The 13,955-nt window shown below is 42.7% G+C and overlaps 1 protein-coding gene across 1 annotated transcript in view; it reads left to right on the forward strand.

The window, feature by feature from the left end:
• The window catches only part of ARFGEF3 (ARFGEF family member 3), a 77,912-nt gene extending 64,577 nt beyond the window's left edge, over nt 1-13,335 (forward strand). The window contains exons 32-34 of the mRNA XM_069975013.1: nt 2,119-2,249; nt 10,221-11,427; nt 13,056-13,335. Coding sequence (XP_069831114.1) covers nt 2,119-2,249; nt 10,221-11,427; nt 13,056-13,247 — 1,530 coding nt within the window. The 3' untranslated portion in view covers nt 13,248-13,335. The remainder of the gene's footprint in view (nt 1-2,118; nt 2,250-10,220; nt 11,428-13,055) is intronic.
• Nucleotides 13,336-13,955: the final 620 nt, after the last annotated feature.

Genomic DNA, 13,955 nt, shown 5'->3' on the forward strand with positions numbered 1-13,955 from the left:
AATCATAAATAACGATCATCGTTCCGTGTAATTGGGTGAACGATTTCGGGTCGTTTGCCTTAGCGGTCGTTTAAGATCGTTAATCGCTAGTCGTCGAAAAATTGCTTGGTGTAATAGTACCCTTATTCAATATACAGATTAGCTGTTAGGTGCACTGGGGGTGTGGCTTTATCGCTCTGTGCACTGCTATGCCTTCCTGTAGAGGTGAGCAAATTTTTCAACAGTTCAGTTCTGCAGGTTCACTGAATTTTAAGAGAAATTTGGGTTTAACCAAATATTAAATGAACCGCACTAAGACAGCTAAATAATTTACAGGTGTTTAGCTGTTTTAGTGTGGTTCAGCAAGTTCACTTACGCCTACTTACCTGTCCACACTCCTCGTGTTTGTCATCTACAGCCTTTGGTGTCCCCCGCAGCAACCTTCAGCCCGGTTAACCAATTTCTGAATGAGACTGGGCTATGGCTAGTGATTGGCTAAGTGGGTTGTCACTGTTGTCTTTGGAGTGACGGCCTGGTCAGCCAATCCCTGGCCGCAGCACTTTTTCAATCTCAGTCAGTGATTGGCTGAGCGGGCTGGAGGCAGCTGGAGACACCAGAGACTTGTAGGAGGACATCAAGAGAGCGTGGACAGGTGAGCATAACCTTATTTTAGTTTTATGAGCATTTTATTGGGCTGTTGTCATCTTTACAAACATTTTTCCAAACTTTGCAACAAAACTTTCCAAAAGGTACCAAACTAAACTTTTGGAACTTTTAGAACAAATCTCAGTTTGTAATATTTAGTTTGCTCATCTCTACCCATCTTTTTCTGTTTGTCAGTCATGGCTTGGGATGGAAGGAATCTGGGCAGGCAGTCATGCCCCACCCCTAGTAGCACCTTACAGCTAATTTGCACATTGAATAAAAGTGATTTTCCTGGACAATGGAACAGCTAATGAAGATACTAAAAGTAGAGTTCCTTACTCCTTTGCCTCCCCTATTCAGCAATCTAATAGGGGAGGCAAACCTAGTTGTAGGCTCTCTGTAGGCTCTCCTATCCTCGTGACCATGTAGACTGGCTCCTGGCCTGGAAATGAAAAATCCGTTTATGGCAGAAGCCGGTTACGATGCTCACTGGGAATGAAAATTTAATAACACTTTTGAAGTAAATGTAAAGTGGATGAGATGATTCATTTAGAGTGCTGCTCTCCTTCCCATGATGTATAATTTATGTATCACTTGTTGATAACACCAGAAAACTACCGAAAAGCCAGAACTATCCAGAAAGGTAAATACATGTTTTCTCTAAAGCCCTAGGAGCTTGCAGAGATGACCTAAAATGGCTCTATGCAAAATATCATAATTTCCCATGCAACACCACATTAATATCTAAATGAACAATGTAATATCAGCTGACTTTCCCAAGGGCCCTTTTGGACAGACAGAGTTAGAGATCTCAGCGGCTCAGAGAGCATGCCCCGGCCAATGGAGAAATGAAAGGGTTGCATAAATGATCCAGCGGTTGTTCATGCGGCCCTATATTGTCGTCCTTTTCGGCCCACATCCCCATTTACTAGGAGTGATGTGTGGCCTATAACAACTATTTTAAAGGGGTACTCTCTGACAAAACACATTCTTTCAAATCAACTGGTGTCAGAACGCTATATAAATTTTTAAATTACTTCTACTTAATCTTAAGCTGCTGTATGTCCTGCAGGAAGTGGGGCATTCTTTCCAGTCTGACACAGTCCTCTCTGCTGCCACCTCTGTCCATGTCAGGAACTGTCAAGAGCAGGAACAAATCCCCATAGAAAACCTCTCCTGCTCTGGACAGTTCCTGACATGGACAGAGTTGGCAGCAGAGAGCACTGTGTCAGACTGGAATGAATACACCACTTCCTGTAGGACATACAGAAGCCGATAAGTACTGGAAGATTTTTAAATAGAAAGTTATACAGATTTGTATTTTACTTCTGACACCAGTTGGTGTGAAAGAAAACAATATTGCCTGCACAACATACCCAGTCAGCTAACAAACACATGTTGCTCCTATCACTAGGATTAGTTATCGGGAATGAGCCAACCTGTCTAGAAGAGCTTAAAGGAACCTTACTTTAAATTGTTTTTTTTCACTGACAGGTGTTCATGCTGGATGCTCAGTGCTCACCAAAAACCCCCAACAACAGGGAGGGATTTGAGCATGCTCAGTCGTGTGTTCTTATTATCGAACTGCCTCCAGATGAGAAGCCCAATGGACACATACAGAAAAGGTAATGCTGGAATGCAGACAGGTTAATACTAGTGATGAGCGCGTACTAAAATGCTCTGGTGCTCGTTACTCGAGACGAGTATTTCCCGATACTCAAGTGCTCGTTACTCGAGACGAGTATTTCCTGATACTCAAGTGCTCGTTTCTAGTATCAAACCCCATTGAAGTCAATGGGAGACTCGAGCTTTTTTGCAGGAGACTCAAGTTCGCTAGAGAGAAGGTCGTGTGAAAACCTGTCAACCTCAGAAATTGATGGAAACACAACGGAAATGAACAGGAAACAGCAGGGGCAGCATGAATGCATGCCTCTGAGGCTGCCTAATGGCACCATTATGCCTAATTCTGTGCAACAGCCTGGTTAAAACAGAGGTAGGCATAGGGACCACCCGAAAACTCAGCCTGACACAGCATCGCAGGGAGAACACAGGGAACCGTTAAAACAGAGGTAGCATATCATGAACCACCCAAAAATTCAGCCTGACACAGCATAGCAGTGAGGACAGAGTGAACAAGGTAGAAGCGGTAGCCAGCCAGCCTTCCAAAAATTATACCAGACCTAGCATGGCAATGAGCTCACAGAGAACCATTAAAAGTGTGTGAGGAAGCAAGTGAGCCTCCCCAAAATTAGGCCAAACACTGCATGGCATTGAGGCCAGGCAGGAGCAACAGTAATCAACATGGAGGCCAGGCAGGATCAGCAGTAGCCAACATGGAGGCAAGGGCAGGCACCACAGTAGTCAGCAGTAGTCAACATGGATGCCAGTAAAGGCCCAGCAGTAGTCAACATGGATGCCAGTTAAGGCCCAGCAGTAGTCAACATGGATGCCAGTTAAGGCCCAGCAGTAGTCAACATGGATGCCAGTTAAGGCCCAGCAGTAGCCAATATGGAGGCAAGGGCAGGCACAACAGTAGTCAGCAGTAGTCAACATGGATGCCAGTTAAGGCCCAGCAGTAGCCAACATGGAGGCAAGGGCAGGCACACCAGTAGTCAGCATGGATGCCAGTTAAGGCCAAGCAGTGGCCAACATGGAGGCAAGGGCAAGCACACCAGTAGTCAGCAGTAGTCAACATGGATGCCAGTTAAGGCCCAGCAGTAACCAACAGGGAGGCAAGGGCAGGCACACCAGTAGTCAACATGGATGTCCATTACTGCTCTGGTCAATCCTGCCTTGAAAACGGCTACAACATCGAAAAAAGGTAGAAGGTGCTGGTGAAAGGATGGCAGAGGACACCCCTAAGATAAGATGACATCCACAGATAATTTGGTTCGAAATGGACAAGACAAGGAAGTTAAATTGAATTTGACTATGAAATTGGATTAACATTCCCTGCATCATGTGACTCCCCACTTCTCCCCCCACCGTTGTTTTGAGTTTGACCTCGTCCTCGACCCTTACCCCTGGGGTTCACCATTCTATGGACACTGCACAGTATGGAACTTAGATAGGCCTTGCGTATGAAATACAGAAATCAGGAAAAATACTTGTGCTCCCACAAGTTTTGGGGGGCTGTATGGTGCAATCTCGTACTGGCTGGACCTAGATACACGCTGTGATACCCCCTTACAATGAGCAGTGAAGTTCTATGTGAGATGTACTACAAATCCCAGCAATACAGTGTAGTCCCCATGAGTTTTGGGGGGGCTGTACGGTACAATCTGTTTGGCCAGCTGTCAGTCACCATCAAGGGTACACCTGATGCCTCTCGACCGGGGGTGGTGAGGCCCCGGCCACGGCTACACAAAATAAATAAATAAAACAGCTGGCTGGTTGGCGGGGGCGCGATCGGCAGGCCCCGGGCAACCAGTCCCGCTCCTCCACAGCCGTAGGGCTGTGCAATACAATGTGGTAGTGGCTGGACTAATACACACTCTGTGACACCCCCTTACAATGAGCACTGACGCTTTATGCAGGTGTACTACAAATCCCAGCAATACAGTGTAGCACCCACTAGTTTAGGAGGGCTGTACGGTACAATCTGGTACTGGCTGGACCTAGATACACGCTGTGATACCCCCTTACAATGAGCAGTGAAGTTAAATGCATGGTGTACTGCAAATCCCAGCAATACAGTGTAGTCCGCACGAGTTTAGGGGGGGCTGTACGGTACAATCTGGTATTGGCCGGAACTATACACACACACTCTGACAGCAATACAGTGTAGTGCCCAAGAGTTTAGGGGGGGGGGTACAGTACAATCTGGTACTGGCTGGACCTAGATACACGCTGTGATACCCCCTTACAATGAGCAGTGAAGTTCTATGCAGGATGTACTAGAAATCCCAGCAATACAGTGTAGTCCCCATGAGTTTAGGGGGGGCTGTACGGTACAATCTGGTACTGGCTGGACCTAGATACAGGCTGTGATACCCCCTTACAATACCTACTAACCCCCTACTGGAAAGCTAAATCTTACTCTGACACTCTCCCTGACCAGCAGCAGCTCTGTCCCTGATCTCTTCCAGCACACGTCTAAAGCGAGCACTGCCGGTGCCGAGTTTTATATGGCCGGTCATCTGATCAGGCCAACCAATCGCTGCTATCGACATGTATGGGTCCCACGTCATCTCAGGATGCACCAAAGAGTCTCCTGCATGTTTATTGGCTGAGAAATAGCGCCCAAACTTACAGGAAACGGATGATGAGATTTTCTCGAGTATCGCGAGATGCTCGTCCGAGTAACGAGTACCATCGAGTACCCTTATACTCGATCGAGTACCAAGCTCGGACGAGTATGCTAGTTCACTACTAGTTAATATCTAAGCCTGACAGAATCAATCCCAAAAGATGTAGCATAACCTTGTCATCTATATATTCAGCAGATGGTAGATACCTAGTCACATAATGCAGTCTTACATTACAAGTGTTTAGAAAACCACATCTGCAAATCTGACCTTGTTTCTTTTTGGTTGATGTTAATAAATTAAAGGGGTCAGCCACACCTCAATATCAATATCACATATATAAAGACTGGCGTAGTTGTACGCTGGTCTTAAAGGACAACTCCGGTCATACAGTGCTATTTCTCTCAATTTAGTAGATCAGGCAGGCTTCAATTCCTCTCTAAAATAACCGATGTCACAACCCGGTCTATACCTGAGGGGTCCTGCTGGAGGCGCAGTATATGTAGACATTACATGTAAAAAACTCATTCGGTACCTGATGACGGGTTTTCTTTTAAACACACACGCACTGCTTACTAAAACTACATGGCCACCTAAATAATTAAAGGGGTTAAAGGGGTATTCCTATCTCAGAGTAGTCAGTAACCTAGAAAATGAGCCATAAACAGTGGGAGCAACATATCAGAAGAAGGATGCAAGGTGGCTAAATAAATGGATTTACATGGACAGCTTTAACTTACAGAGCGTTCTGCACATTTAATGACAGGCTTACTCAGGTACACTACATAGGTTTTAATATTAATGCTACCCTGGGGTGCCATATATGCCACAGCAGGATGATATTGGAGTCATGGCTAGGTATCTGGTGGTTATTTTCCATTCATCACCAATTGTTTGCATACATACTTTTTTGTGTTGTATAGTTTACGTTATCTTGCTACTCTGACATGAGTTTTTTAAATAGCCGTACGCTTATTTTTTGCCCTCTATACATTTATACATATTTGAATTTTAGTTGTCTTGGATCTGTTGTGCTATAATTGCTTTTGCCCCAATAGGTAGTACAGTATATGTAACTTTAGAACATTCCTTACACAAGTGCATGATACAGTAGGTGCTACTTTTGCAATTTTGGTTTTCTTATGGCAGCAAACAGTGGGTCAATGAAATGATCTAGTAGGGAAAATAAGCATTTGATACGCTGCCAATTTTTCAAGTTTTCCCTCCTACAGAGAATGCAGAGTTTTGTAATTTTTTACTCTAGGTACATTCATTTATTTTTATTTCATGAAATAAGTATTTGATACAGTAGTAAAAAATAGAACGTAATATTTGGCCCAGAAACTTTTGTTTCCATTTACGTCGGACGTCTCCTGGAGTTCCCGATCAGGTTTGCACATACTGCAACATCGATTTTGTCCCACTTTTCCATATACATCTTCTCCAGATCTTTCAGGCCCTCGCTTGGCAACAATAAGTTCCTATGATTTTCTATTTGGTTCAGGTGTGGAGACTGGCTAGGCCACTCCATGACCTTGAGATGCTTCTTACTGAGCCGGTTCTTAGTTGCCCTGGCTGTGTTTTAGGTCATTATCAGGCTGAAAGAACCAGCCATGACCCATCTTCGATGCTGTTACTGATGGAAGGGGGTTGTTGGCCAAATGATTTTTCAGAATCATCCTTCCCCCATGAGGCGAGATCTTGCATAGAGCCATAGACCAAGAAGATTGAGAGTCACCTTGTGTTTCTTCTTAATAATCTTTAATAATTTAACCAGCAGTTGTTGCCTTCTCACCAAGCTGCTTGCCTATTGTCTTGTAGCCCATTCCAGCCAGGTGCAAGTATACAGTTTTTTCCCTGATGTCCTTAGACATCTCTTTGGTCTTGGCCATGGTGGAGAGGTGAATAAGTGTGAATAAGTATGTGGACGTTTTTTTTTTATTCAGGTAACAAGTTTAGACAGGTTCAGTTATTACAGGTAATGAGTGCAGAGTAGGAGGAACTTCTTATAGAGAAACTAACATGTCTGAGTGAAAGCCAGAATTCTTGCTGGTAAAATGCAAATTAATTTAAAATTTATACAATGCGATTTTCTGAAACACTATTTATAGATTCTGTTTCTCACAGTTAAAGTTACCCTCCACATTACACACATCTTCATTCTTTGTAACGCTAGGTTCACACTGCGTTTTCAGCATCCGTTTACGGATCCGTTTTTTTTAACGGTCCAAAAAGTATTGTCAACAGTACTTTATTGTGCGTCAAAAGAAAAACGGATCAAAAACGGATGCACACAAATGCATCCGTTTTGTGCAAAAAACGGATCCGTTAAACGGATGCTGAAAACGCAGTGTGAACCTAGCCTAAGTGGGAAAGCTTGCTAAATTGGCAGCATATTTGCTAAATCATAAGGAAGGAAATTTCTGTCATGTGATCAATTATAAGTTTTACAGTTATACAGTTTTTTCCCTGATGTCCTTAGACATCTCTTTGGTCTTGGCCATGGTGGAGAGGTGAATAAGTGTGAATAAGTATGTGGACGTTTTTTTTTTATTCAGGTAACAAGTTTAGACAGGTTCAGTTATTACAGGTAATAACTGTATTACTGTTTTACTGTATTTCACATAAATAGTCTTAGTGTTGAATTACTGTTGCCTTTAAGCATGCTTTCTGCAGGACAACAGGGGACATTTCTGTACTGTAAACACATATGTCCTCTGTTCTTTATGTGTTGTGTTTATGATCAGGCTTTGTATCGTGGTAAATATTTGTGATCAAAGTATTTTAGAAATGATACCTTTATTGGCCTGCAAAAAATGTTTGAATTGTGAGCTTTGGGGATTCAAAAGATTCCCTTCGTCAGACAAGTTCATGAATGAATGACTTGGGAACTTTTCTGTCGAAGGGATCTTTTGAATTCCGAAAGTGCACAATTCTAACATTTTTTGTTGGCCAATAAAGGTATCACTCCTAAAATACTTTTATCACAAATATTTACCACAATATGGATTTTTCTCACCGGTTGAAGTTACCACTGTTGTCTTTTGCTATGTGTATCAGTGTATTTCTTGCATGTACAGCCTCTAACACTTTGCTTTTTTCTTTCCTGCCTATAACTAACGCTGTTCTACTAAACAGAAAGCTGGGGTAAGGTCTTTATCTTGCATGGTGCTATTGCATTGTGACATTTTGTAGTTACATGCAGATACACTAAAGGTTGGGTCCACATCTGCGTTTGTCTCATTCTGGAACATTTCCGTCCATGTTAAATAAACAGATAAGCACAAAGTCATAAGCAAACTGATTGCAACTGTTTGCATTTTGGCTTTAAAAAAAAAATGACACTTGTCCATCTGTTTTCTTCAGTCGGCATCCGTTTGCTATCCGTTTTTTTCCTTCCTGGTTTCTCTTCTGCACATGTTCAGTGAAAAAAACTGATGGTGACGGATACCTTGCTAGTGCACATGAACAGAAATACCTTCTGCTTTGATCCATCATCATTGACTGTAATGTAAAAATAAAACGTATGTGCACTTTCCGTTGGTGTTTCATATTATTTGATGTCCAAAAAAACGAAACAGGGATGAAAATGGAGCACAATAAAAACCCATTGAAATTAATGTGGAGTATGACGGATCCGCTAGGTTTTGATTCTGTTATCAAAACAGAAAAGAGAAACGGATTTGGGAGGAGGGTAAAACGCTGGTGTGAACCTAGCCTAAAATGTGCTCACCTCAACGGGTTTTTGTGTTTTTCCTGTTCAGCTGTGAAGCCCCTTAAGTCTGCTGATCAGCAGTGGTGAAGGGAGTCACCCTATAAAAATGTAAACCCTTTAATGTAACACAAATTGTATATATTATGTGATGAAATACTTGGTTGAGTGCAGAAGTATTACCCAACACCACAGCATTCACATTTGATTATATAGTTCATATATCATATAGTTTCTGCTATACTCTCATACTCTGGGGTCCTGGAGGATGACATATTGGGGATGTTTGGCAGGGTCTTTACATAAAAGAAGAAATCCGGCCATTTTTAAAATCCTGCAGGGGCAAGCACCTTTCCCCATGCCTGCGGTGAGTGGCGGGGCCGGCCTCAGGACCCCCGCCAGGCTGTAGGATCTCTGGCACTGCACATGTCATGATCTGGCTGGTGGACTGGCCACTCAGCCAATTCATCAGCCGGGACAGGTATTTTCCCCCGAGTTGTGAAGTCATCACAACTTGGGGAAACATGCCTTCAAGCAGGGGTCCCGAAGCCGATCCTGCCACTCTCTGCGGGCACGGATAGAGGTAAGTTTGGACTTTTTATCAAATTCTCCCCACTGGCTGCCAGATTCTAACGGCCCTATTACACCAACAGATTAAATGACAGGATTTTTTTAAGCCAAAGCCAGGAATGGACTATGAACAGGGACAAGGTCATAAGGGAAAGACTAAGGGTACTATTACACCAACAGATCTGATGACAGATTATCTGCCAAAGATTTGAAGCCAAACCCAGGAACAGACTATAAACAGAGAACAGGTCATAAAGGAAAGACTGGATTTCTCCTCTTTTCAAATCCACTCCTGGGTTTGGCTTCAAATCTTTAGCAGATAATCTTTCGTCAGATCTGTTGGTGTAATAGTACTCTAAGATTTCTCCTCATTTCAAATCCATTCCTGGCTTTGGCTTAAAAAAATCTGTCAGATAATCTGTTGGTGTAATAGGGCCCTAAAAATGGCCTTTAAGTTCTGTTTTAGCACTCCCTGGATTCCCCCAACTCCCGATATCTCAGCGTCTTTGGATCTTTGAAATGTGGCCTGTGGGAAGAGAATTTAAAGCCTATGATCAAAGGGACAAATGTTTTAGCCCTACTTGAGCATATCGATTTAGCTCAGAGTGGTCCTCCCTCTATTAACTAGAGTAGAGACCCATTGACAGGTCTTGCATATGTGTGCTATATTTGGTTATTGCTTGGGATTTCGGAAGATGGATTTTCATAGAACTCACTGTCTTCATTTTCAGTATGGGTTGGCATTGAAAGAAAAGGTCCTTTTTAGTTCCTGCTTTGATTAAGTTCTCAGATGTGGCTTCTACATACAGAAATCTGGAGGTGATTCACATCACCTCCAGATTCTGGCTCACAGATCTCACTGATCAGTGTCTGGCAGGAAAGGGGAGAGAACTGTATAGCTATCAGTCACAGGAGTCGGGGTGGTGTGATATTGACGGGAATATTAGATGCAGGCACTTTAACAAGATACTTTCTTGCTGAGAAGTGTGTCTTTAAAGCGAAAAATACAATAATTTGAACTAGTACTGCTTACCGTTTCTAACACTATTTTTCTGTCTGTCTTCAAGTATTCCTTTTAGGACAATTGTAGTCAGTTTACTGTCTCACCAAGTTCTGCTACAAAACCTATACGACGTTCTGTTGGAGGAATTTGTAAAATGCGCTACAGTAACCGAGGATAAATCGGCTCCTCCTCCCGAAGCTAAAACGGTTGGATTTCTAAGATACATTTCAATGCAAAACTTGGCTGTTATTTTTGATCTATTATTGGACTCCTATAGGACAGCCAGGGAATTCGATGCCCGTCCTGGTTTGAAATGCTTGCTTATGAAAGTTTCCGGCATTGGCGGAGCGGCAAATCTTTATCGGCAGTCGGCAATGAGCTTTAACATCTACTTTCAGGCCTTGATCTGTGCCTTGTTGACCAATCAGGATAACATCACTGCTGACATTGTGAAGAAGATACTTTTTGAAGAGGATGAGCATAGTACGGATTCCTCCCAACAGTGTTCATCAGAGGATGAAGATATATTTGAAGAAACTGCTCAAGTCAGTCCTCCAAGAGGGAAGGAAAAACGACAATGGAGGGCTCGGGTTCCATCTCTGAGTGTTCAGCCGGTCAGTAATGCAGACTGGGCTTGGTTGGTTAAAAGACTTCACAAGTTGTGCATGGAACTCTGTAATAACTATATTCAGATGCACCTGGACCTGGAGAATAATGATGATCACCCATGTATTAAGGGTGATCCTTTCTTCATCCTACCATCATTTCATTCAGAAACCTCAACTCCATCAACCGGAGGTCTCTCGGGCAAAGAAACACCATCTGAAGATGACCGATTTTTCAATAAGGATCTTATCGATAGTGTACCACCAAGAGGGTTTGCTACAGCAATGCCACAAAGTCCCAAGCTAGAGAAAAGAGATCAAGGCAGAAAGAAGGAATGGTGGGAGAATGCAGGCAACAAAATCTATACCATAGCTACAGATAAAACAATAGCCAAACTCATGACCGAATACAAAAAGAGAAAGCAGCAGCATAACCTGACTACGTTTGTTAAAGATACAAAATTGGATAAAAAAGGAGAAATGTTATCTTCAAGAGGGCAGGACTCACCTATGCCACAAAGGCCCCAACATCTTGTTGACCAGACTCAGATGAGACACTCCTTTAGTGCTGGCCCAGAGATTTTGAGGCAGGAGAAGAGATCTCGCTCTGGATCTACTGTTAGCACCTTCAATATTTCAACAAGAGACGCAGAAGCGCAAATACAGGTGATGTTGTTTTTGAATACATTCTTACTGCTTGCAGTTTAGAACTTTATATCTTATAACTTATAACTTTTTCAAAGATCATCTTTGACTGCATACAGGGACCATTCTAGTTGTTCCACTGCCTGAGGCAAAAATCTAAACTTAAAATGCCCCCACCACCACCAATGAAAAGTATTGTGTGCAGAAAATCTGCAGCAAAAACCAAGGTGGACTTTTTACCATAGATTATTACACCAAAATATAATTTGCTGATAGTCCAACTGGTTTCCTTTTTATCGCTTATCGCCACTGCTGTCTACAGTGAGTTAGGGCTGTATTACACGGCCCGATATCCTGGAAAGTGAGCTTTAATCTGCTAGATCATCACTCGCTTGCAGAGCCTTTTAGACCGCTCTATTATTGTGCGTCAAGGGCTGTATATATATATCATTAGAGAGATCCGTGCAGCCCTTGCTAGGGTATTCTGGAATGTATAGGAAAAAATAAAGTGTATACTTTACCTCCCCACACTCCCCCGGTGTCCTCCTTACTTGTCTATGCTTTCCCTGCTGACTGCAGTTGCCTTTAACACTTCCAAACCAGTCTCTGCAGTGACAGACTGCTCAGCCAGTCACTTGTTGCAGCGCTGTCCGGTCTGTCTGTGTTGGCTGCAATGGGTAGGGAATGCAGAAACAAGGCGGGAGGTTATCAGGGGAGTGTGGAGAGGTAAGTATACATCTTTATTATTTTCTTTACCCTTTCATTGTTCATGCAGCCCTTGCTAGGGTATTCCAGAGTGTATTAAAAATAATGTAAATGTGTACTTCTCCACCCTCCCCAGTGGCCTCCTGACTTGTCTCTGCATTCCCCACTCCCCTCAGTCGCTGCTCCCCACAGCCACCACTGGAACTTCTGTGCTGGTCTCTAAAGTGACAGGCCTCTCAGCCAATAACTGGCTGCAGTGCTATCCTTTCTCAATCAGTGATTGGCTGAGTGGCCTGTCACTGCAAAGACTGGTTTGGAAGTGTCAGCTACGGTGAGTGGGGAACTAGCAGGAGATCACCAGGCAAGCATGGAGAGGTGAGTATTTATATTTATTATTTTTTTTTTACCTTTCACCAGATGTTGCCAGCTCGTCTCATGGCCCTGACTGCATATCACTTCATATATACAGGTGTGGCCAATGATGCTCACAGCATCTGGAATCAGCAGCAAATGGCAAAACCACTCTTTTAATAATGTGACAAGAAAACAATACCTTGGCCTTGCTCACATCTATTATGTCTCTGGTATACATTAGAATACCAACATAGTGTGCCCATAGGAATAGACCAGACATACTCTATTTGTGACTATTTTCATCAGAGTACCCCTTCAAGTCCTTTATAGCAGGAACTTCCCTCCTCACAGTAACTTTTTCCACATGGACATTTATTATTTCATACCCATATAAGCTGGACTCTTTCAGCTCTAGTTTGTATTCACGTTAGGCCTCTCACCCTTTTTGTAATTATGTCAGCATTACAGTACAGATGACTGAATGTCATAGTGGTATTATAAGTGATAACCAGCTATTTTCTGTGTTATGCACTTAGGCAAGGCTCCCGCTGTTATGTACTGTACTCACCAATGTGTATTTTGTATTTTAGGCCTGGACCAACATGGTGTTGACTATACTGAACCAAATTCAGATCCTGCCGGACCAGATGTTTGCTGCTCTGCAACCTGCCGTGTTTCCTTGCATCAGCCAGCTGACCTGTCATGTAAATGACATACGTGTGCGTCAAGCAGTTAGGGAATGGTTGGGTAGGGTTGGCAGAATTTATGACATAATTTTATAAGTTTATTGCCACCATCATTTTTACATATGAAATTCCCATTTCAGAATCTATTCTAGATAGTTTGTTACATTTTGTAAGTAGGACACTTCATGGGTATTTACAGGTCTAGAATATTTTGCCTATCCTGCTCTACATTTCTAAGAATGTATAATAATTTTATTCTTTCCTCTATGCAGCCATGATTTCTGCCAGGACACTACAATACCCATCATACACCAAACATGACAAATAGGAACTCATGAAACTTATGTGTGACTGAGCTTACCTGCCTTTCCTAGTAGCATAAGTAGCCAAAACTCAGCTCAAGCTTGCTGAACCCTGCAGTGCCAGGCTGGTGTTTAGAGAGCAGAATGACTGGATTAAAGTGTACCTGTCGCAATTTTTTTCCCCACAGAAATCTACTGGAGTTGTGATCACAAGAAGTTTTGCAATATATTAACATTTTTTTAAACCAACATTATACATATAGCCAAACTGCAGTCCATGCCCCCTCCATGCTGATATTTGGTCTTTTCTCTGTTCAAAAAAAAGACACCAAACACAGGAAGTCCCAGTCCTTTGTGCTCTCACACAAGAAAAGACACCTGTAAAATCATGAAGGTTGTATATCAGCTGAGGGCAATTGACTTGATATAATTAGCAAAAGTTAATATAATTATCCTATCAGCTCTGCAGCTTACTAGGGGGCAATGCTTTTTGTTATATAAC

This window comes from Dendropsophus ebraccatus, chromosome 6 (assembly GCF_027789765.1).
Source record: "Dendropsophus ebraccatus isolate aDenEbr1 chromosome 6, aDenEbr1.pat, whole genome shotgun sequence".
NCBI lineage: Eukaryota > Metazoa > Chordata > Amphibia > Anura > Hylidae > Dendropsophus > Dendropsophus ebraccatus.